The sequence below is a fragment of the Balaenoptera borealis genome (genome assembly GCF_965194805.1).
Source record: "Balaenoptera borealis genome assembly, chromosome: 19".
Lineage (NCBI taxonomy): Eukaryota > Metazoa > Chordata > Mammalia > Artiodactyla > Balaenopteridae > Balaenoptera > Balaenoptera borealis.
This window is the reverse complement of record NC_138878.1, coordinates 68623542-68645927: the sequence shown is the minus strand read 5'-3', so window position 1 is coordinate 68645927 and position 22386 is coordinate 68623542. Positions and strand designations below refer to the sequence as shown.

The 22386-nt window shown below is 43.0% G+C and overlaps 2 protein-coding genes across 8 annotated transcripts in view; both read right to left on the bottom strand.

Moving 5' to 3' along the window:
* Positions 1 to 12464, bottom strand: part of LOC309617268 (uncharacterized protein) — a gene marked incomplete at its 5' end in the record, with an annotated part of 66353 nt that extends 53889 nt beyond the window's left edge. The window contains 6 exons of one of the 7 annotated variants that reach the window (XR_014237874.1): positions 5206 to 6600; positions 9094 to 9164; positions 9245 to 9324; positions 10546 to 10672; positions 11691 to 11894; positions 12207 to 12464. Coding sequence is in view for 4 of the 7 variants with exons in the window: in XM_082369312.1 (XP_082225438.1) it covers positions 7831 to 9164; positions 10546 to 10672; positions 11691 to 11894; positions 12207 to 12464 (1923 nt within the window). Of the gene's footprint in view, positions 1 to 5205; positions 6601 to 6939; positions 9165 to 9244; positions 9325 to 10545; positions 10673 to 11690; positions 11895 to 12206 lie in introns of those variants that run through there. The other 6 variants (XR_014237873.1, XR_014237875.1, XM_082369314.1 and 3 more) reach the window with 6 other exon arrangements.
* Positions 12465 to 13273: 809 nt separating this feature from the next.
* Positions 13274 to 22386, bottom strand: part of LOC309617292 (zinc finger protein 551-like) — a 50874-nt gene continuing 41761 nt past the window's right edge. The window contains exon 6 of the mRNA XM_082369397.1: positions 13274 to 22180. Within this exon, the coding sequence (XP_082225523.1) occupies positions 22131 to 22180 (50 nt within the window). The 3' untranslated portion in view covers positions 13274 to 22130. The remainder of the gene's footprint in view (positions 22181 to 22386) is intronic.

The following is a 22386-nucleotide window of genomic DNA, read 5'->3' as shown; positions in this document are numbered from 1 at the left end:
AAGGGTGATCATTAAACAGTATCAGAGATTCAACAAACCACACCTAGAATATGACAAATAACTCAGCAATTTGAACAAATAAATAATAAGAATAAAAAAGGTAGGTGGAACTTATAGGTGAAGAGACTTATGAGACAGCTACTGAAAGCCATAATACATTTTGGATCCTAACTGCGATTAATCTAACTTAGGAAACACACAAACTTTTGAGATAACTGAGCAGAGATAACATATTTATCATATTTTAAAATATTTTTCGTGTGGTAGCTATTGGGGTTATGAAATAGCCCTCACATTTAAAAAATGCACTCTCAAGAAGTTATGCATTAAATGATGTAATGTCTGAGATCATAAGTTAAATAATCCACTAGTGTATGTGAAGATGGACAAAACAAGAATGGCCATTAAATGACAAATAATGGTGGAAGATTGAGGAAGCCTTCATTTGGTATCATGATATAGTTTTTCCCATTTTTGTATATATTTGAAAATAGTTGTAACAAAAGATAGAATGTGTCTTAGTCTGTTCTGGCTGTTATAACAAAATATCACAGCCTGGATGTTTTATAAACAATAGATAATTATTTCTCACAGTACTGGAGGCTGGAAGTCAGAGATCAGGGTGCTTAGCATGGTCAGGTGAGGGTCCTCTTCAATGTTGCTGATTTTTTGCTCTGTCCTCACAAGGTGTAAGGGGTTAGGGATCTCTCTGGAGCCTCTATTATGAGCCACTAATCCATTCATGAGGGGTCCACTCTCATGATTTAAGCACCTCCAAAAAGCCCAGCCTCCCAATACCATCACCTATGTGGGTTAGGATTTCAACATATGAATTTGAAGGGAACACAAACATTCAGATCATAGCAGTGCCAGTATATCCGAAATTTAATCTGTTCAGAAGGATGAAATAAAAAGGGCAGGAGGGTACCTCTGGTTTCTGGTCAAGCATATAAAAAGTTGGCATTTGCCACTCCATCCTAACAAGCATAAGGCTAAACAGACTGAAAAAATAAACAACTCTTCTTAGATTCGTAAATGAAGTGTGGTCACAGGGCAAACCACTGTCCCCAAATTGGAGAGACTGAAAGGGTAACACAGAGAATCACAAGTTACTGAAGCAGAAACCCACAAGCTGAAACCACTGTGGTAACCAATGTCAGGACAGGGAAACCTGAACTGTAATTGACAAATTCCTCTCAGTGGGGACAAATCTGAGAGAGAAGAACTCCAGGGGAACTCAGTCATGGGAAAAAAACCCCACACTTCTGTTGAGTTTTATCTCCTAGAATTCTACCTGTTTCTCGCAGTGAATATCCGAGAAAAATCCTGTCATGCTCCCAGCAGGGAGAAAGGAAAAGGAACCATTTTCAAATATGCCAAAGCATTCTATTCTTTACGCAAAGTCTGCTCCAGGAGAAAATTTTAAAGCAGAGCCTTAGCTTTTATCAGAGCCTAAGTGACTGGGGGGAAGGAAAATACCCAACTCGAGCCCACTCTAGCCATCCTGTTCCACCTAAGATAGAGGAGAGACTGAAAAGGCACATGTGAAGTTCACAGTCCAGTAGGAGACCCTCACTAAAACACTGGGACCTACGTTATGTGTCAAGTTAAAATATTTTTTTACAGAAAACTTAAAACCACAAACAAAACGTTCAAAGTTTGGAAATTTTTAAGAAAACATTTCTAAAGACCTAATAGGTTAAAGAGGAAGTTTTAATGCAAAAAGAAAAAGAAATACTGAGACCTAATCATAGGACTATAGAACACTTCCCCTCTCCCCACACCTTAAAATCACTTAAAAGACCTATTTACAGCAGTTCCTTTTACTGAGCACATCATACTTAGCTATCAAGAAAAAAGTGTAAGGCATAATAAAAATGTTTTTAAAAGTTTGAAGAGAAAAAAGAAAAAGAAAGTTTGACGAGACAGAGCAAGTAACAGAACCAAACTCAGACAAGTCAGAGATGTGGACTTATGAGACCAGGAATTCAAAACAATTATGATTAATATGCTTAGTGCTCTATTGGATAAAGTAGACAGCATGCGAGAACAGACATGCAATGTAAACTGAGATGGAAATTCTAAAACAGAACCAAAGAGAAATGCTAGTGAGCAAAAATTCTGTAACAAAAATGAGGAATGCTTTTGATGAGCTTAATTCGTAGAATAGACGCAGCTAAGAAAAGAATCTGACTTGAGGATATCTCAATAGAAACCCCCAAAATGGGGAGGGGCGGGGATTGAAAAACAAAACAGAATACTCAAGAACTGTCAGACAACTACAAAAGCTATAAATTATGAGTAACAGGAATAACAGAAAAAGAAAAAGATAAAGCAACAGAAGAAATTGAATCAGTAATTAATAACCTCCCCAAACAGAGTACACCATACTGAAATGGGTTCACTGGTGTATTCTAGTGAACATTTAAGGAAGAAATTATACCAATTCCCTACTACCTGTTTCAGAGGCTAGAAGCAGAGGGAATAATTCCTAACTCATTTTCAGAGACTAGAATTACCCTAATACCAAAACAAAAGATACTACAAGAAAATTTCAGACCAATATTGCTCATGAACTTTGATGCAAAAATCCTCAACAATGAACTACCACTACACATCTATTAGAATCCAAAATCTAGAACAATGAAAACACCAAATGCTGGTGAGGATGTGGAACAACAGAAACTCTCATTCATTGCTGGTGAGAATAGTGCAGACACTTTGGAAGACACATTGGCAGTTTCCTAGAAAACAAACATACTCTTATCAGCAATTGTGCTCCTTGGTATTTACCCAAAGTAGTCGAAAACTTATGTTCACACAAAAAGCTGTACATAATTGTTTATAGTAGCTTTATTCATATTGCCAAAACTTGGAAGCAACCAAGATGTCTCCTTCAGTAGGTGAATGTATAAATGGTGGCATTATCCAGACAATGGAATATCATTCAGTTTTAAAAAAGAAATGCACTATCAGGCCATAAGAAGACATGGAGGAACCTTAAGTGCATGTTACTAAATGAAAACAGCCAATCTGAAAAAGCTATATACCATATGATTCCAACTACATGGCATTCTGGAAAAGGCAAAACTATGGCGATAGTAAAAAAGATCAGTGGTTCCCAGGTAATGTGGGGACAAAGCAGGGATCAATACACAGAATAGAGGAATTTTAGGGCAGTGAATCTACTCTGTGTGACACTACAGTGATGCAACATATCATTATAAATTTGTTCAAACTCAGAATATACACCACCAAGAGTAAATCCTAATATGAACTATAGAGACTCTGGGTGATAAAAATGTATCAATGTAGGTTCATCGATTATAAGATTATAACAAAAGTACCACTCTGGTGGGGGATGTTGATAATGAAGGAGGTGATGCATGTGTAGGGGGCAGGGCACCTTCCTCTTAATTTTGTTATGAACCTAAAGCTGCTTTTAAAAAATAAAGTCTTTAAGTAAAAAAATTAAAAATGTAAATATGAAACAAAACAAAACATTGGACCAAGGGGTTACTAAACCTGGGTTTACTTCCAATTCTGCTACTAACTAGCTGTGCAAGTCACTCACTTCCCCTTCTTGGGCCCTAATTTACTTATCTGCGAAAGAAGAAAAATGGGTCTCATGACATCTAAGGTTTTTTCCTGTTCTAACTTTCTATGGATAATGCTAATTGTTTCTTTCTATTTTAAAGCTACAAATACCCTCAAAACCTAGGGTATTTTGTATATCAGGGTAGAATTTTGTATATCAGATCAAATAAAATGGAATAATATGGCCACACAAACACACACACACAAAATCTATGAAAATGAAAACAAAAACATTAGGAAGCGACAAGTTTTGAAGACTTGTTTTTTAAACAGTTTAGTTCAGACATGATTGACTTAAACTGCTCATATTTAAAATATCCATTTTGACATTTATACACTTAGAGTATCAAAACTAAAAGTTTCCTCCTGGCCTTTTAAATTTATCCTTCTCACCATATGAAATTACCCCACCTGCACATACTCTACCCTCTGTAATGGCTATTTTCAAATATATCCAAAAATGGAAAAGACTAGTAAGAAGTAATGATTCTGTCATTATTTATCGTTTTATGGTTGTTCTTATTCTCTATATCCCAATGCACTTAGTGGTTTGTTTTATTTATAATCACAGACATCATGTCACTTCACATATAACCCCTTCAGGATGTGTTTTTAAAATGTAAAGGCCCTTATATAACTCCAATAACTTTGTTGCATAAAATCAAAATACTTAAAATTATGATAAACTGTTGTAAGTGCTGAATTTTGTCAACTGAATTCATTATTTAATGCGATTGATTGCAATCTGGATACAAAATTTATCTTAGGCAATAATTAGGTGTGTCTTGCATGTTTTTTAACCTCTATGTACCACTTACCATTTTTTAATTCATATTATTCACTTGATGAAGCTGCAAAGCCATTTGTTCATTAGAATTTGCCACAATCTAAATTTGGTTTATTGAGTCTTTCAAAATGTTTAACATGCTCACTCTTCTTCCATATTTCCTGTACACAAGCTATGCTCAACATCATGAAATATCAGGGAAATGCAACTAAAACCACAGTGACATAATGCTACATATTTACTAAAAAAGTCAAAAATTTAAAAGCTAACCATACCCACTTTAGCAAGAATATGGGAGAACTGGAACTCTCATACACTGCTAATAGGCATACAAAATGAAACAATCATTTTAGAGGACAATTTGGTGTTTCTTAAAAAGTTTTATAGGGCCTTCCCTGGTGGTGCAGTGGTTAAGAATCCGCCTGCCAATGCAGGGGACACAGGTTCGAGCTCTGGTCCAGGAAGATCCCACATGCCGCAGAGCAACTAAGCCCATGTGCCACAACTACTGGGCCTGCGCTCTAGAGCCCGCGAGCCACAACTACTGAGCCCATGTGCTGCAGCTACTGAAGCCTGCGCACCTAGAACCCGTGCTCTGCAACAAAGGGAAGCCACCGCAATGAGAAGTCCACTCACCGCAAGGAAGAGTAGCCCCCACTCGCCGCAACTAGAGAAAGCCCGTGCAGCAACGAAGGCCCAATGAAGCCAAAGAAAATAAATAAAATAAATTTTAAAAGTTATATATTCACCTACACTCTGATTCAGGTATTGCATTTTGAGGTATTAACACAAGAGAAAGGAAATATGTCAACATGAAGAACTGTATCCAATTTCTGTACCACTTTTATTTGCAATAGCCAAAACTGGAAACAATTAAAATATCCATAAACAGATGAATAAATAAATAAATAGTGGTATAGCAATACAACACACTTTTCAATAACATAAAAATGATGAACTACTCATGTAAGTACCATGAACTGCAAAATATATATGCCACATGAGGGCACCCAAGGAAAAAAAAGACTAAACACTTTATGATTTCAATCATATAAAATTCTAGAAAATGCAAACTAATTTGTAATAACGAAAAGCAAATCAACGGCTGCTTGGAGGCCAAAGAGATTATTAAAGGATTATTAAAGGTAAGTATGGGGGTGACAGAAATGTTTATTATCATGATTGATGGTTTCATGGATTTATATACATATCAAAAATTATCAAATTGTATAGTTTAAATATGGACATTTACTGCATATAATTTATACCTTATTAAAACTTTAAAAATATGATTCAACTTAAAATTCTGGATTTCCTACTCTAGAAAATCAGTTTTGACAACCATACTGACTCAATGGGCAGGTTCAGCACTTGCCTCAGTGGCAGCAAAAATAGGTGAGGGCTTCCCTGGTGGCGCAGTGGTTGAGAATCTGCCTGCCAATGCAGGGGACACGGGTTCGAGCCCTGGTCTGGGAAGATCCCACATGCCGCGGAGCAACTAGGCCCGTGAGCCACAACTACAGAGCCTGTGCGTCTGGAGCTTGTGCTCCTCAATAAGAGAGGCCGCAATAGTGAGAGGCCCGTGCACCGCGATGAAGAGTGGCCCCCGCTTGCCACAACTAGAGAAAGCCCTCGCACAGAAACGAAGACCCAACACAGCCAAAAATAAATAAATAAATAAATACTAAAAAAAAAAAATAGGTGAGAAATTTTTGAAGTGGAAACAAAGACTATTTCCACTTCATTCAACAGGGACACTGGATGGGTCAAAAATACCACATCACTAGACTAAGAATCTCTCTTCTCTCTATCCTTGTTTTCCTGTTTGCACAGCAATGGCCTTAGGTGAACAGCCCAGAGAAGCCACAGGAATCCACAAAACGTTTTGATTATTTTCTCTGACAAGGCCTTCAGCTACACAAGATATACAGTTCTGGACGTCCTGAGAATTTCTGTACCTGCTCATCCTTCACAACCATAGTGACTAAATGTAGTGAGCGACCTTTTAAAAGAGGCACATTCTAACCATTATGTTGTAGTCTCCTCCAATCTCTATTAATCCAGTGTTTCTGTAACAATTATCACTTCCCTGGCCCCTTTAATCTTAAAATCATTGATGTTACCCTACAGAATTCAGGACATCAGGGCACACAGTTCCGCTGCAGGACCTGGGGAACAGATTTCCCTCAACAGTGCTGAGCATGATGAAATATCACCTGTGAACAAGAGAATAAGTTTATGTTGCTCTCAGAAGCACTAAAGGTTGTCACAGCAACCAAAAACAGCCCCCTCCTCAGTTTGAACTCCAAACCCACAAAACATCATGGCCTGCCATCTAAAAATTAAGACCACAAAGCCCTGCAGTCTTTCCTTGAAGGTTTTGAGCAGCAATGCAACCTAGGCCAAAACTGGAGAGGCATATTCTGCCATCATACTGTCCCTGCTGAGGCACACAGTTTGGGATCCTGACCAGAGCAGTTCATCTCTTCAAGCCAGCAAACCCAGTTAACAACAAACCACCCCATACAGTGAACAGAACCCCTGAGATTAATGGTGACTTAAACAATAAGACCTTTATTATTATACAAACAAGAGCAATGGGAGGCAGACTGTTCCCCAGGCTGGTGACTTGGAGGCTGGAAAATCCCATCACTAGAGTCTCATGAGATCAATAATATCCCTGAAAAATGTAGTCCATCTTTTCAAATCACCAATGGAGTCCTCTAGGCCAAAACTGGGTAAGGTCCACGATTTAACTCATGAGGGAGAAAAAAAACTGGGAAAGACTAAGTGTTCAAGCTACTCATGAATCATCCAGCAAATGGGAGAGCACTGGGGTTTCCTTCCCTGAACACACTAGGTTGGGTGAATGTTGCACACTACGGGCATCTGCCAGGTGGTTAGAGGTGAAATGACTTCTGCTACAGAACTGGCAGTGACAGAAATCTGGCAAGGGCCCTGGACAGCTTAAAAAGTGCAATGCAGCTCCCACATAACTGGAATTTAAGTGGATGTTTGGATGTATGTGGTTCAATACAGGCAAATGGCATCTTCATAAGGGATCTCCTCCTGTGTTGTTGCACTGAACAAAGAAATCGTATATACCTGCACATTGAAGATAGTTCTCCCATTTGAAATCTGTGGTATCCAATGAGGTAAGTTCTTCAGCAGAAGGCTTTCTCACACTCACTGAATGTATAAGGCCTTTCTCCACTGCGAATTCTCTGGAGTGTATTGAGGCTAGACTTTGGCCAAACGATTTTCCACATCTGCCACACTCATAAGGCTTTCATCCAATGTGACACTATGGTGTTTTAGGAGCCTGGAGATGAATTTCCCACATTCAAATGCACGTAAAGCCTTTCTCCAATGTGAACACTCTAGTGGTCACTGAAGTTGGACCTATGGGTAAAGGATTTCCCACATCCACTGCACTCATCAGGCCTTTAACCAGTGTGAACTCTTCGGTGTTTAATGAGGCTGGAGCTATGGCTAAAAGATTTCCCACATTCGTTGCACTCATAAGGCTTTTCTCCAGTGTGAATTCTCCTGTGTTTAATGAGGCTGGAGTTTTGAGTAAAGGATTTCCCACATTCACAACACTCATAAGGCCTTGATCCAGTGTGAACTCTCTGGTGTTTCAAGAGACTGGAGCTGTAAGTAAAGAATTTCCCACACTCGTTGCACTCATAAGGCCTTTCTCCAGTGTGAACTCTCCGATGTTGCAGAAGTGCAGAGCTCTGGCTAAAAGATTTCCCACATTCGCTGCACTTATAAGGCCTTTCTCCACTATGAACTCTACGGTGTTCAATGAGGCTAGAGTTTTGAGTAAAGGATTTTCCGCATTCACTGCACTCATAGGGCCTTGATCCAGAGTGAACTCTCTGGTGTTTTATGAGACTGGAGTGGTAGGTAAAGAATTTCCCACACTCACTGCACTCATAAGGCCTTTCTCCAGTGTGAACACTCCGGTGTTGAAGGAGTGCAGAGCTTTCGCTAAAGGATTTCCCACATTCACTACACTCATATGGCCTTTCCCCAGTATGAATTCTCCGATGTTTAATGAGGTTGGATTTGTTGCTAAATAATTTTCCACATTCGTCACACTCATGAGGCCTCGCTCCAGTGTGAACTCTCCGGTGTTGAATGAGGCTAGAGCTTTGCCTAAAGGTTTTTCCACATTCTCCACACTTATAAGGCTTTTCCCCAGTATGAACTCTCCAATGGTCATTGAGGCTGTAGCTTTTGCTAAAAGATTTCCCACATTCGCTGCACATGTAGAATTTTTCTCTAGTGGGAACTCTTTGGTGCTGAAAAAGCATGTGTTTGCAACTAAAGTCTTCAGTACATTCTCCAGAGTTATAATGAGTTTCCCCCCTGTGAAAGGCAGCTCCACATTCAGTTCCCTTGTTTGACTTCTCCCTGGTGTGTGTGGACTCCCCACGGGAAAGGGACTTCCCTGACACAAAAAATTTGCAGTCTTTCATAAATGAGGCTCTGTCCATGTTGCTTCTGAAACATTTCTCTCCAATGTTCTGCTTTTGGTGCTGAAGTTTTGCACTGAAATACAATTGCTGCTCCCATGCCCCAGTATCATACAGTTTCTGCCTCTGATGCTCAGTCAAGTGCAAAATGTCTCCCAAGTCCGGGCCGCATATCTCACAAAAATGGGCCTTTTGGGTGGACACACCTGCCTTGGAAGTACTGACCTGTGACCTTCTATGTACAGAAATGCTCTGTTCAGGAGGTGCCTCTTCATGCTCTGCTCCATGCCAACAACCTGAAAGCAAGTAATGCTGGTGAAGTGCACATTGACTTTGGTGGGAGGGGACAGCTACTACAAAAGTGTGTGTAACAAACCTAGGAACCTGTCCATGGGATTGTTTGCAGGAGCAAGGAGTTGGTTCCAGTTGAGGATGGTGCTGCTTAGCACTACTGAGCTATAAAGATCACAGAATGGGAGAGGTCTCATGAGGTGAAGGACACAACCTTGTGGTGGACACAAAAAGAAGAGACAGGGTATGCAGTTCCTTCTTCTACAAAGAACTTTGAAAAGGAACCTGTCTGCTGGTGACACATGAACACTATATAAAAGGGTTGTGCCAAGACCCAAGAAAATACGACTATAGCAGGGCAGCTGGTCTTTAAGGACTGTTTAAGAATGTGTGCACACCTCATGAAACAATACATAGGGGGACTTCCCTGGTGGTCCAGTGGTAAAGAATCGCCTTCCAATGCAGGGGACCCAGGTTCGATTCCTGGTCGGGGAACTAAGATCCCACATGCCACGGAGCAACTAAGTTCGCATGCCACAACTACTGAGCTTGCATGCCTCAATGAGAGAGAGAAAACCCGCACGTCACAACTAGAGAGAAACCCACGTGCCGCCGCAACTAGAGAGAAGCCCACGCGCCACAATGAAGACCCAACACAGCCAAAAATAAATAAATAAATAAATTTTTAAAAATTAAAAAAAAAAGAATACATAGGGGCCGATACAGAAAGCACTGCAGTTGGAGTAGTGAGAAAAACGGGTGAGAGAGGAGTCCAGAGATGTGAGGTTAACCTCAGGTTGGAAGTAAGAGTAGCAGTGACAATAGAGATGACAAATTGGCCAAGCGTCAAGAAAGGGGAAGGAAGACAGAAATGAAGTGTGGCCACTGGCATCAAAATTCTGATCAAACACAGTAAGTTTCTGGCATGATTTGAATACGGCATTGTCATCATGCCCTCTATGTGCTACTATGCAGGACCAGGCTCCCTCTGAGTCATCTTGCTTGATTCATATACATACTGTGAACCTCTGTGGGCTCTCCAACCCAACCCCACTCCCTCACTGATCAAATGAATGGCACCTTGATGATACAAGAAGCAAGGGATTCGATATCTTATGATAACCATAATGGAAAAGAATAAAGAATTTTTTTAAAAGAATAATAATAAAAAAAAGAACTGTAAGTCAACAGGGAAGCTAATGTTGGGCATGCTAAAGGAAGGAGAGGGCAGTGCACAAACCTCAGCCCAACGAACCACAGCACCAACCCAGGGAACTAAGGAAGGAAGCAGTGCCCATGGTCCTGATGTGAGGGCAGACTGCTCCTGGGGAAAAAAGGAAGGGTAGAGACTAGTTCAAGGCACAGAGGTGGGTTTGACAGCCTTACCCAAGGAAGTTATAAGTGCCAAGTTCTCCAGCATCACGTTGTGGTACAGGCATCTCTGAGCATCATCAAGGAGATCCCATTCCTCCCAGGAGAAATACACGGCCACATCCTCAAAGGTCACACTGCCCTGGCAAGATGGAGACAGATGAAACCACAAACAGTCCCTTTTTTCAGGGACAACAATCCATGCCTCATGCCCATCCTCCTCCCAAGCTCTCCAACTCAGAGGAGAAACCAGGCCCTGGCACCATTGGTGCCACTGTCTTCAAACGGTCCTATTGATCACTGGAACCAGCCATCAACAAGAAGAGGTGGGTGGGCAAGTAGGTATCTAAGCTGTGGACCTGGCATAGAGGGATCCACACACTCATGCCAGGCTATTCCACTGGTGTGGCCAAGGTCACATAAGTCTCAATACCAGGGCCCTGGGGTCATCAAGCATACTCCCTCTTCAAGTTCACATAATCCTTGAGACTGGATCCCACAGCCCATGCCTATGGTGGTCACCACCTCACTGACCCACACCCCAGACTTCCAGACCTGTGTATTTAGCTGCTCACTTAATGCCTCCACTTAATGCTCTAGGAAACATCTCAGAAGCTCCTGATATCTCTGGGGAATATTACTCCTACTACCAACTTCCTCATCTCAGTTGACAGAGCTTCTATTCCCACACCTGCTAAAAAACAAAACAAAACAAAACAAAACAAAACAAAAACAACCCTAGGAATATCCCTGAATCCTGTTTTACTCCCTCATGGTTCACATCAGAAAATATAGTTGTAACTTTTAAAAACACACATCCAGAATCCAATCATACCTCCTAAACCATGACTCTGGTCCACTGACCCTCACCTGGATTATAGCAGTAGCCTCCATGCCGATCTTCCTTACTCCTCCCTCCAACCCACAGTCTATACTTCATGCAACAGCCAGATGTAGCCAGTTAAGACGTTGGTAATACTACCTCCCTCCTCTGATCGAAACCTCCCATCACCAACTTCTCAGCAGTCATTCCAGTCCTGATTACTGTCCCCTGATCTTTATTCCCACCTGAAAGAAAAGGGACTTTTCCTTTCCTGGAAACTCCCAGTTCAGTTTTACCTCAAGCATGTGCTACCAGTTTCTAGGATAACCTTTCACACCTGTTTACAATGGTTGCCAGAAACGGAAACACCTTCACATAACCCTAGCCTTAGGGTTTCTCCATGGCTTCCAGACCCCAAACTGGGGGCACGGCACTTACGAGTCGCAAGAAACCACAATCCAGAGAACATGTGGGTGGAGGTCAGGGCCAGTGAGGGAATGGGGCACACTCCACTTGGCGGTGTTGTTTCCAAAAAGCGCCTCTGCAGCCGTGGGAAACATGAAAAAAGCCAAGTCTTGAGGAATGAGTCTATGGCGGGGTTCGATGGGCTCAGACCTCCCTATACCCCTGCCTGACCCTGAAGACTGGAACTCAGGGTAGCTATTCAACCTCTGTTCCTCAGTGATCGGTTCTCCTTTTACCAGGTGTCCCTCCGCCCGTCACCCTTGCCCACGCCCCACCACCATCCCGGACACCGCAGCCTGGGCTGCGGGCACGTGAGCAGGCGCCCCGCACTCGGGGCTTTAGTGTCTCGTACGGTGAGGGCGGTGAGGGCCGGAGGACGAGCGTTTACCTGACGCAGGTTCCTCAGCGCCGCCGCCGCCATCGGACTCTGTGGGCGGAGTGGGGCCGGGAGAGACGGGACGCAGGCACGGCGGGCCCTCTCCTGGGCCTGGAGCGGGGCCCCCGGGCGGCGTCGCCGAACTTCAGACCCGCCTCTATGCCGCGGGGACAGCCCCTCCTCTCGGACCTTCTCAATTCCGTCACCTCGAGGTGGACCCACAATTCCCAAATCTCTCACACTGGTCAGACAAAACCAAGTAGCTAACATGGCCGCTGTGAAAAGGAAGCCAAAAGTTCCGCCCTCACATCATGTGGCCTCCTGTCTCTAAGCGTTCATTGGGTAGCGTTCCTGCCGCTCGATACTGAGCATTCTGGGTAATGTAGTCCCAACAGATCCACACATTGAGGAGACTGGGCTTCTTGCTGGAAAGGACTAGCTCTGCCAGGAGGGGAGTTGGGAAAAGATATATCCAGGTGAGCTTCGCCCCGCTTTTAAAGGGATCTTGATCCTATTTTTGCCAAATGCTCTCTGCAGCTGATCACCCAAGTGTTTGGAGACATATTGTTTCGGACTCGGTGAAGATCGGCATGCTCCCAGAAGCTAAAAATACTATTTCAGGGAATTCCCTGGAGGTCCAGTGGTTAGGACTCTGGCTTTCACTGCTGAGGGCACAGGTTCAATCCCTGGTGGGGGAACTAAAATCCCGCAAGCCGCGGGGCACGGCCCGGGGGTGGGGGTGGAGGAGGGTGGGGAAGAGAGATTCAAACAAACAATTTCAGATGCCCCCTAAGGCTACAAATCCAAACAAACATATTTTTATAGAGTCAGGCACAAAATGCGTTTGTTAGCAGAAGCTAATAAACATTATCTTATTTCAATTCAAATGCATGCACTCAAAAGCATAAGTTAGTTTTCCAGTCTATGTACATTTGGTCAGGGGCAAGAGAGAAAATACTCCAGATTGTGTTCTGTCAAGGAAGATAGAGGAAGGATATTGGGCCACCCTGAATCAGGAGTACAAAAATAGATCTAACAGAGCCTCTCCTTGACTAAACTTTAGTCAAGCCCCTCTAAGCTTTTTTTTTTTTTCTTTATTTTAGTTTTTATTTTATTAGACCCAGTCTTTGGGCCTTGTCCTCAAGAGCAAGAATTCTGCTAAGTTGGTTTGGCAAGAATCTCCCATCCTCAATGTCTGATAGCCACTGATATCTGATGAAATTTCCTCATCCCTCACCATCACACAGGTAATATCTGATCACACTGACCTACACCTTCTGCAAGAATTGTTTAGGTCAGTTTAGGAAGAATTTCCCTGCTCTCTTAATAATTTTTTATCCACTGACACCACCCCCCTTCCTCCTTGGCTACAAATCCCAACTTTTTTACAAGCATCTGAATAATTTTTCTTTAACAGATCAGTCTGTGGTTTCCAAAGAAAACATCTCTCCTGCCTTTGGAGTCAATTATTCTAATACATTGAACAACACTTTTAACCATTTAATATCTCTTACTTGATACCCTGACATATATTCAGTTCCTTTTAGGAATCTACCATCAATCTCAAAAAGAGGACAATGAGAAACATGCTACTTTGACTGTACAATGGCTGCAGTGTTCACAGTTGGAGCATGTATACAAAGGGTACTCTTGCCCTGGAGATACTGGGAGTATCTTTTTTTTTTTAAATAAATTTTATTTTATTTATTTATTTTTGGCTGTGTTGGGTCTTCATTTCTGTGCGAGGGCTTTCTCCAGTTGTGGCAAGCGGGGGCCACTCTTCATTGCGGTGCACGGGCCTCTCACTATCGCGGCCTCTCTTGTTGCGGAGCAGAGGCTCCAGACGCTCAGGCTCAGTAGTTGTGGCTCACGGGCCCAGTTGCTCCGCGGCATGTGGGATCTTCCCAGACCAGGGCTCGAACCCGTGTCCCCTGCATTGGCAGGCAGATTCTCAACCACTGCGCCACCAGGGAAGCCCCTGGGAGTATCTTAAATTTACGATTTCATTGCTGGGAAATGATTATCATTTCTTTTTTGATGCAGGGACTGTTTGCATGAAGAACTGATGTTATCTCAGAAAAATAGTTGTAAAATGCAAACTACAAATAGCTATTCATAATGTCTATGTAGTGATTCAAAGTAGTAGCAGAAATAGTTTTGGTGAAACATCAGTGGATGATGGAAAAAGGTCAGGCCTCAGAGTTTTAGATGTGATGTCTGAGAAGACATAGAATTAAGCTGAGCCTATGACTACATGACTAGAATGGTCACTCTGAAGGTTTTATCTCCAAAATGTGACTCTTCTTCATTCTTTTTTTTAAATACTACCATTATTCTTTTTTTAAAATTAATCAATTTATTTTTTGGCTGTGTTGGGTCTTCGTTGCTGTGCGTGGGCTTCCTCTAGTTGGGGAGAGCGGGGGCTACTCTTTGTTGCAGTGCGTGGGCTTCTCATTGCAGTGGCTTCTTTGTTGCGGAGCACGGGCTCTAGGAGCACAGGCTTCAGTAGTTGCAGCATGCGGGCTCAGTAGTTGTGGCGCACGGGCTTAGTTGCTCTGCGGCATGTGGGGTCTTCCTGGACCAGGGATCAAACCTGTGTCCCCTGCATTGGCAGGTAGATTCTTAACCACTGCGCCACCAGGGAAGTCCTGACTCTTTTTTATTCTTGAAAATTTTGAGCAATACCAGCATGGAAGGAGAGAGTTAAAAGAGACCTTTAGAGTAACCAGAGTTGTAAAAATATACAGGGAAGCTGAGATGTCATATTTAGTCCCTGGTCTCACTAATGATCAGTGAGCAAACAGTTGGTTTTAGGTATTTACTGTAGGTACATGGGAGACATTGGGTCATAACAGAGACAAGACCCCTGAATTCATAGGACTTACATTGTACTCAAGGAAAAAAGACCAGAAACAGAAAAGACTAATTGTATAATATGTTATAATGTGGCAGACAAATTGGGAGAAGAAGGCAAGGTGAGTATCCTGAGAAGTATAGTATAGAGTATAATATTACACAGCACAGAAAGGGAAACCTTTTTAATAAGAGGGCCTTTGAGAAAACACTTGAAGGACGTAAGAGGTGAGCCCTCTGGGTACTTTTGCAATAAATTTTGGGGAGAAGAAGCAGGTGACCAGGTTGTTCAGTGGGTGGAGGCTTCATAGGTCTCCTCAGCAGTGCAGAGTGCAGGACACCAGCCCAGCTGGCCAGTCCTCTCCTTTGCTCACTGCAGAGACACTCAGGGCATGTGGGTAATAAGTCTTGGCTCTGCCTCTCAGAACTTGAAAATTTCCACTATGGTGAACTGGGGCCTGAAACCAGGCATGCTCACCTTTCCTAGAACCCTGATTTTCAGAGTTTGATCCCAGGACCTTCCCCGTCAGTGTCACCAGGGGACTCATTAAAAATGCACATGCTCAATTCTGAACCCAGACCTGAATCAGGCACTCTGTGGGCCAGGCCAAAGAATTTGTGTTTTAACAAGCTTCCAAGTGATAATGATACATGCTCAAGAAATATCCATCATTCTGCTGTGTATTCTGCAGAGACAAATACCTGCATTTCTTGCAATTTACAGGTGTTCTGTCTAAACATGTAGGAATTTTTAGCTGAAGTTGGAAAAAAAAACTGGATGAGTACATATTTGATTCCTAATATAAGAAAAGTATAAAATGTTTTGTAGTGTTTGTGAAGATGTTCTACACCATATACAATTATAAAATAGAATGTCAAAAGTGTCAGATAATTAAACCTCCTGGAGGAAAAACAAAGCTTCCAGTATAGGATCACTTTAGGATTGCTTCTGCACATGGATTGCTATCTGTGTGTTATCTATATGTTAAAATATAGTCCTATACAAGCTGCTTTTCTTAGTAAAAATAAAGGCATATTTCATATACAGATATGCACTTTGCTTTTCTCACTTAACTATGTATCTTGGAGGACTTACCTGGTGGCACAGTGGTTAAGAATCCACCTGCCAATGCAGGGGACACGGGTTCGAGCCCTGGTCCAGGATGATCCCACATGCCACGGAGCAACTAAGCCCGTGTGCCACAACTACTGAGCCTGCTGCGCTCTAGAGCCCGTGAGCCACAACTAATGAGCCCGCGTGCCACAACTGCTGAAGCCCGTGCACCTAGAGCCCATGCTCCACAACAAGAAGCCACCACAATGAGAAGCCCGCTCACTGCAAGGAAGAGTAGCCCCTGCTCGCTGCAACTAGAGAAAGCATGAGCGCAGCAACGAAGATCCAATGCAGCCAAAAGTAAATAAATAAATAAATTTATTTTTTTAAAAAAAAGAGCAGGGAAAAGAGATGAGATTCCATATGTAAGAGCATTTATGCTATTAAAACAAAACAAAACAAAACTATGTATCTTGGAGCAATCCTTTAGTAAGAACTTGCTGTGAGGCACGATGCCCTTAATGTTCCTGCCCACCTCAGATTACTGATTTAGTCACAAACATGTAAGCGGCCTGGGACAATCTACTGTGTGGGATTTACTATATTTTGTAGCTTTGATAAGAGAGTGAAGTGGAATTTGTCCTGTAATTGGAGGAGCTTTTCATGTTGTTTTTGTCTCTTATGACCAGTGGTTCAAAACTGAGTGTGAGGGCTTCCCTGGTGGCACAGCGGTTGAGAATCTGCCTGCCAAAGCGGGGGACACGGGTTCGAGCCCTGGTCTGGGAAGATCCCACATGCCGCGGAGCAACTAAGCCCGTGAGCCACAACTACTGAGCCTGCGCGTCTGGAGCCTGTGCTCCGCAAGAAGAGAGGCCGCGACAGTGAGAGGCCCGCGCACCGCGATGAAGAGCGGCCCCCGCTCACCGCAACTGGAGAAAGCCCTTGCACAGAAACGAAGACCCAACACAGCCAAAAATAAATAAATAAATAAATAAATTTATTAAAAAAAAAAAAAAAAAAAAAAAAAACTGAGTGTGAGATCATCACACTGAGTGGCCTGGAGTTATGGTTCCCAAACTCTGGGCGGATAAGAATAACCTGATGACATTTTGCAAAGAACAATTCAAGCCTCTCATATTGAAGCATGCTAAAGAGGAGACCCCTTCAAAGGCTCCTAGAAAGCTCTGGTTGGTGACTGGTTGCTAGGGGAACCAATTTTGTGATTAGAGTTTGGAACTGTCAGCCCCCTCTCCCCCCACCTCCTGGAAGAGAACCTGGAGTTTCAGTTAAACTCCAATGGTCAGTGATTTAATCAATCATGACTAGATAACAAAGCCTCCATAAAAACCCTAAAGGATGGGGTTCAGAGAACTTCCTGGTTAGTAAGCAAGAAAGCATCAATGGGCTAGGAGGGTACGCATACCAAGCTTCTCAGGGCAGAAGCTTCTGCTTTGGGACCTTCCTAGACATTGTCTTCTACACTTCATCATCTGGCCTGTTCATTTGTATACTTTGAAATATAGACTTTGTAATAAACAGATTAGTAAGTAAAAGTGTTTCCTTGGCGCTCCATGAGCTATTCTAGCAGATTATCAAAACTGAGCTAGGGTGGTCATGGGAACCCCCTGATTTGTAGTCAATTTGGACAGAAGTGTGGGTAACCTAGGGATCCACCTTGGATTGGGCAGTCTTGTAGGACTGAGCCCTTAAGCTGTGGGGTCTGTGCTAAGTCTGAGCACCTAGTTTCAGAAGTGAATTAAATTGTAGGACACCCAGTTGGCGTGTGCAGAGAATTGGTTGGTGTTGAAAACCCCACATATTTGAAGCTCCAACTTCAGTGACCATCAGAGAGTTCACACAGGAGAAAGACCTTTTAAGTGTGACCAATGTGGGAACGCCTTTAGCCACAGCTCCAACCTCACTCAACACTAGAGTTCATACAGGATTGGGCCTTAAGGGCGTGTTAAATGTGAGGAAGCCATAAGCCAAAGGCCTTACCTTCTTGATTACCACAAAATTCACACAGGAAAAGCAACTTAGACATGCAGAAACGTCATATGTCCTCCTTCAGTATAACAACACTCAAGGAGGTGCCTTTTGAGGGTGCCATCTGCCTGAAGTGAACCTCAAACATCCAAACATCAACATAAATTTCAGATATGTGGAAGGCGCACTTCATGTTTTAACCTTCCAGATTACTGGAGCCCTTGCCAGATTACTGTCCTGTCAGATCTAAGGCAGAAGCCATTCACCTCCACCACCTGGCAGGTGCCCAGATTGTGCATCATGTACCCACCCCTGTGTGTTTGGGGCAGGAAACCTCAGTGTCTTCTCATTCTCTCAGGGACTTCATGAGAAGCTGGAGTACTCTCCTTTCTCTCTGATTAGTTAGGGCAGGGGCTTGACCCAGTTGTGACCAAGAGGACTCCATCTGAGTTCTGCTGGTGACTTGAAAAGATGGACTACCTCTTCTGGGGATTATGTTGGTCTCACATGACTCTTGTGATGGAATTCCCAGCCTCCAAGTCACTGATCCAGGAACAGCCTGCCTGCATTGTTCTGGTTTTCTGCTATAACAAAGGCCTAAGGTTTCCGTCACCTTTAATCTCGAGGGTTCTGTTCACTTTATGGGGTAGTTTGAGAGCAACTAGGTTCTGCCAGAATAAAAGAAACAGATTTTGTGGGATCCTGACCCTCGTGTGCCTCATAGGTGGATGGAATGGTGGCTGTGCTCCTGCAGGTCTGGGCCTGGTTTGCTTGCTTGGTCCTAATTTGGAGGCTGAATGCTATTACTTTTTGTGGTGACAGAGCTTATCCTGAGGAGGGAGCAGTTGTGACAACCTCCAGTACTTCTAGGAACAACATGAAATTGTTCTCTTATTCACAGGAGATATTGCATCCTGCTCAGCACTGGTGAGGGAAGTCTGTTCCCTAGATCCTGCAGCGGAGCCATGTGCCCTAACATCCAGAATTCTGTATGTGTGGTAGTATCCCTGGTTGAAAGATTATAGGGGGAATGATAATAGTGACAAGAACAGCTGATTAGTAGAGATCACAGGAGACTGCAGCAAACTGGCTGGAATGTGCCTCTTTTTAATTAATTAATTAATTAATTTATTTATGGTTGTGTCCGGTCTTCGTTTCTGTGCGAGGGCTTTCTCTAGTTGCGGCAAGTGGGGTCCACTCCTCATCGCGGTGCGCGGGCCTCTCACCATCGCAGCCTCTCTTGTTGTGGAGCACAGGCTCCAGACGTGCAGGCTCAGTAATTGTGGCTCACAGGCCTAGTTGCTCTGCGGCATGTGGGATCTTCCCAGACCAGGGCTCGAACCCGTGTCCCCTGCATTGGCAGGAAGATTCCCAACCACTGCGCCACCAGGGAAGCCCTGGAATGTGCCTCTTTTAAAAGGGTATCCACAGTGTTCCAGGCACCATGGCTGTGAAGGATGAGCAGCTGCAGAAATTCTCAGGACCTTCAGAACTGTGTATCTTGTATAGCTGAGGGCCTTCTCAGAAAATAATCTAATGGTTTTATGGATTCCTATAGCTTCTCTGGGCTGTTCACCTTAAGACCATTGCTGCACAGACAGGAAAACAGGGAGGGAATGACGGAAGATCTCTTAGTCCGATGATGTGGCCTTTGTGACCCAGCCTGCATTCCTACTGACTCAGCTGTAAATGGTCTTCATTGCTCACCAATATTTGCTACTACTGAGGCCAGGCACCGATCCCAGCACATTACAAGGGATATGGTGGTGTTAACATAGGTTTGCTAAACTTTATTTTTCTAAAACAGTAAGAATTTTTTTGTTTCTTAACGCTTTTTAGGTACAGTTAATAAACAATAAATTGGGACTTACCTGGTGGTGCAGTAGTTAAGAATCCGCCTGCCAACGCAGGGGAAACGGGTTCGAGCCCTGGTCTGGGAACATCCCACATGCCACGGAGCAGCTAAGCCCGTGCACCACAACTACTGAGCCTGCACTCTAAAGCCCGTGAGCCACAACTACTGAGCCCACGTGCCACAACTACTGAAGCCCGCACACCTAGAGCCCGTGCTCTGCAACAAGAGAAGCCACCACAATGAGAAGCCCGTGCACTGCAACAAAGAGTAGCCCCCGCTCACGGCAACTAGAGAAAGCCCATGTGCAGCAACGAAGGCTCAAAATAGCCACACACACACACACACACACACACAAAAGTAAATTGTCCATATTTAAACTATACCATTTGATAAGTTTTGACATTCATATAAACCCATGAGACCATCAAACAACCATAATAATTAACCTATGCATTACCCAGTATTTACCTCATGCCCTTTAATAATCTCTTTCTCTCTGCCCTCCCTGGCCTTCCAGGCAAGCACTGATTTACTCTATAATAAAATATTTTGCATTTTCTATAACTTTACATGAATGGAATTATAAAATGTTTAGTCTTTTTTCCCCTGGGTGTCCTCCTCAGGCAGTGTATTTATTTTGAGATTCATCAGTGGTTCTTATGTTGGTAGTTCATTCCTTTTATGTTGTTGAGGAGTATGATGTTCTTTGGATATATCACTATTTGTTTATTCCTTCATCTGTTTTTTGGATATCTGAATTGTTTCCAGTTTTTGGCTATATCAAACAAAATTGCTATAGACATTTTAGTACAATTCTTCAATACTGATATATTTCATTTCTCTTGTGGTAATACCTCAGAGTGCAATGCCTGAGTTACAGGTTAGATAAATGTGTAACTTTTCAAGAAGCATCAAACTGTGACCTAGCACAATTGTTCAATTGTTCCCTTTTGTATTCCTGCCAGCAGTGAGAGACTTCTAGTTCTTCCGTATCTTTCTCAATGGTGTGTATGGCTGGACTTCTAAAATTTTGACCCTTTTTTTTAAAGCTTTTTTTAAAAAGTTAATTAATTTATTTATTTTTGGCTGCATTGGGTCTTCGTAGCTGCACACGGGCTTTCTTTAGTTGCAGTGAGCTGGGGCTACTCTTTGTTGCAGTGCACGGGCTTCTCACTGCAGTGGCTTCTTGTTGTGGAGCACGAGCTCGAGGCGCGCGGGCTTCAGCAGTTGTGGCACACGGGCTCAGTAGTTGTGGCTGGCGGGCTCTAGAGTGCAGGCTCAGTAGTTGTGGCGCACGGGCTTAGTTGCTCCGCGGCATGTGGGATCTTCCTGGACGAGGGCTCGAACCCGTGTCCCCTGCATTGGCAGGTGAATTCTTAACCACTGTGTCAAAGTCCAATTTTGACCCTTTTAATAAATGTGTGTAACAGTATTTCACTGTAGTTTTAGTTCCACTTCCCTGATGTTTCATGATGTTGAGCATTTTTCATTTGTTAATTTGCCACCTGTATGTCTGGTAAGAATGTTCATATCCTTTGCCTGTTTTTAAAAAATGAATTTTGGCTATTTTTCTTTTCATTAACCAATTAGAAGATAGTGAAACAATAAAGACTTATGTTGCAACTTCATTAATTCTTCAGTGATGTGACTTCTTAATATTTATTTTATTTATTTATTTATTTTTGCTGTGTTGGATCTTCGTTTCTGTGCGAGGGCTTTCTCCAGTTGCGGCAAGCGGGGGCCACTCTTCATCGCGGTGCATGGGCCTCTCACTATGGCGGCCTCTCCTATTGCGGAGCACAGGCTCCAGACGCGCAGGCTCAGTAGCTGTGGCTCACGGGCCCAGTTGCTCCACGGCATATGGGATCCTCCCAGACCAGGGCTCGAACCCGTGTCCCCTGAATTGGCAGGCAGATTCTCAACCACTGCACCACCAGGGAAGCCCGATGTGACTTCTTAACTAAGTAATAATTGTATTTACTATTCTGGAATACTGGAAGATAGCTCCCCTACCTTATTTATTTATTTATTTTGGTACATTGCAATGACCACATATAACTTACAGCTAATTTTAAGTTTAATCTGCATTTTTAATATATTCTCCATTACTTTAAGTCTAAATATTCAACAATACAATAAATAAAGGGGAGTTCCCTGGCAGTCCAGTGGTTAGAACTCCACGCTTTCACTATCGTGGCCCAGGTTCAATCCTTGGTTGGGGAATTGAGATCCTGCAAGCTGCACAGCAAAAAAACAAAAAACAAAAAACCCCAATAAATCAAGCCATACTTTGTAGTGTTGCCAGTTTCTCTGGTGTATATATTCCCATCAGTGGCCAATTTAAAACTGTCAATGTGAACTCACTGACCATGGAGGTTGAAAAAGTTGCCAGTAGCACACCAATATAGCCTATTTCCACCATACTAATTCAGTAGCCACACATA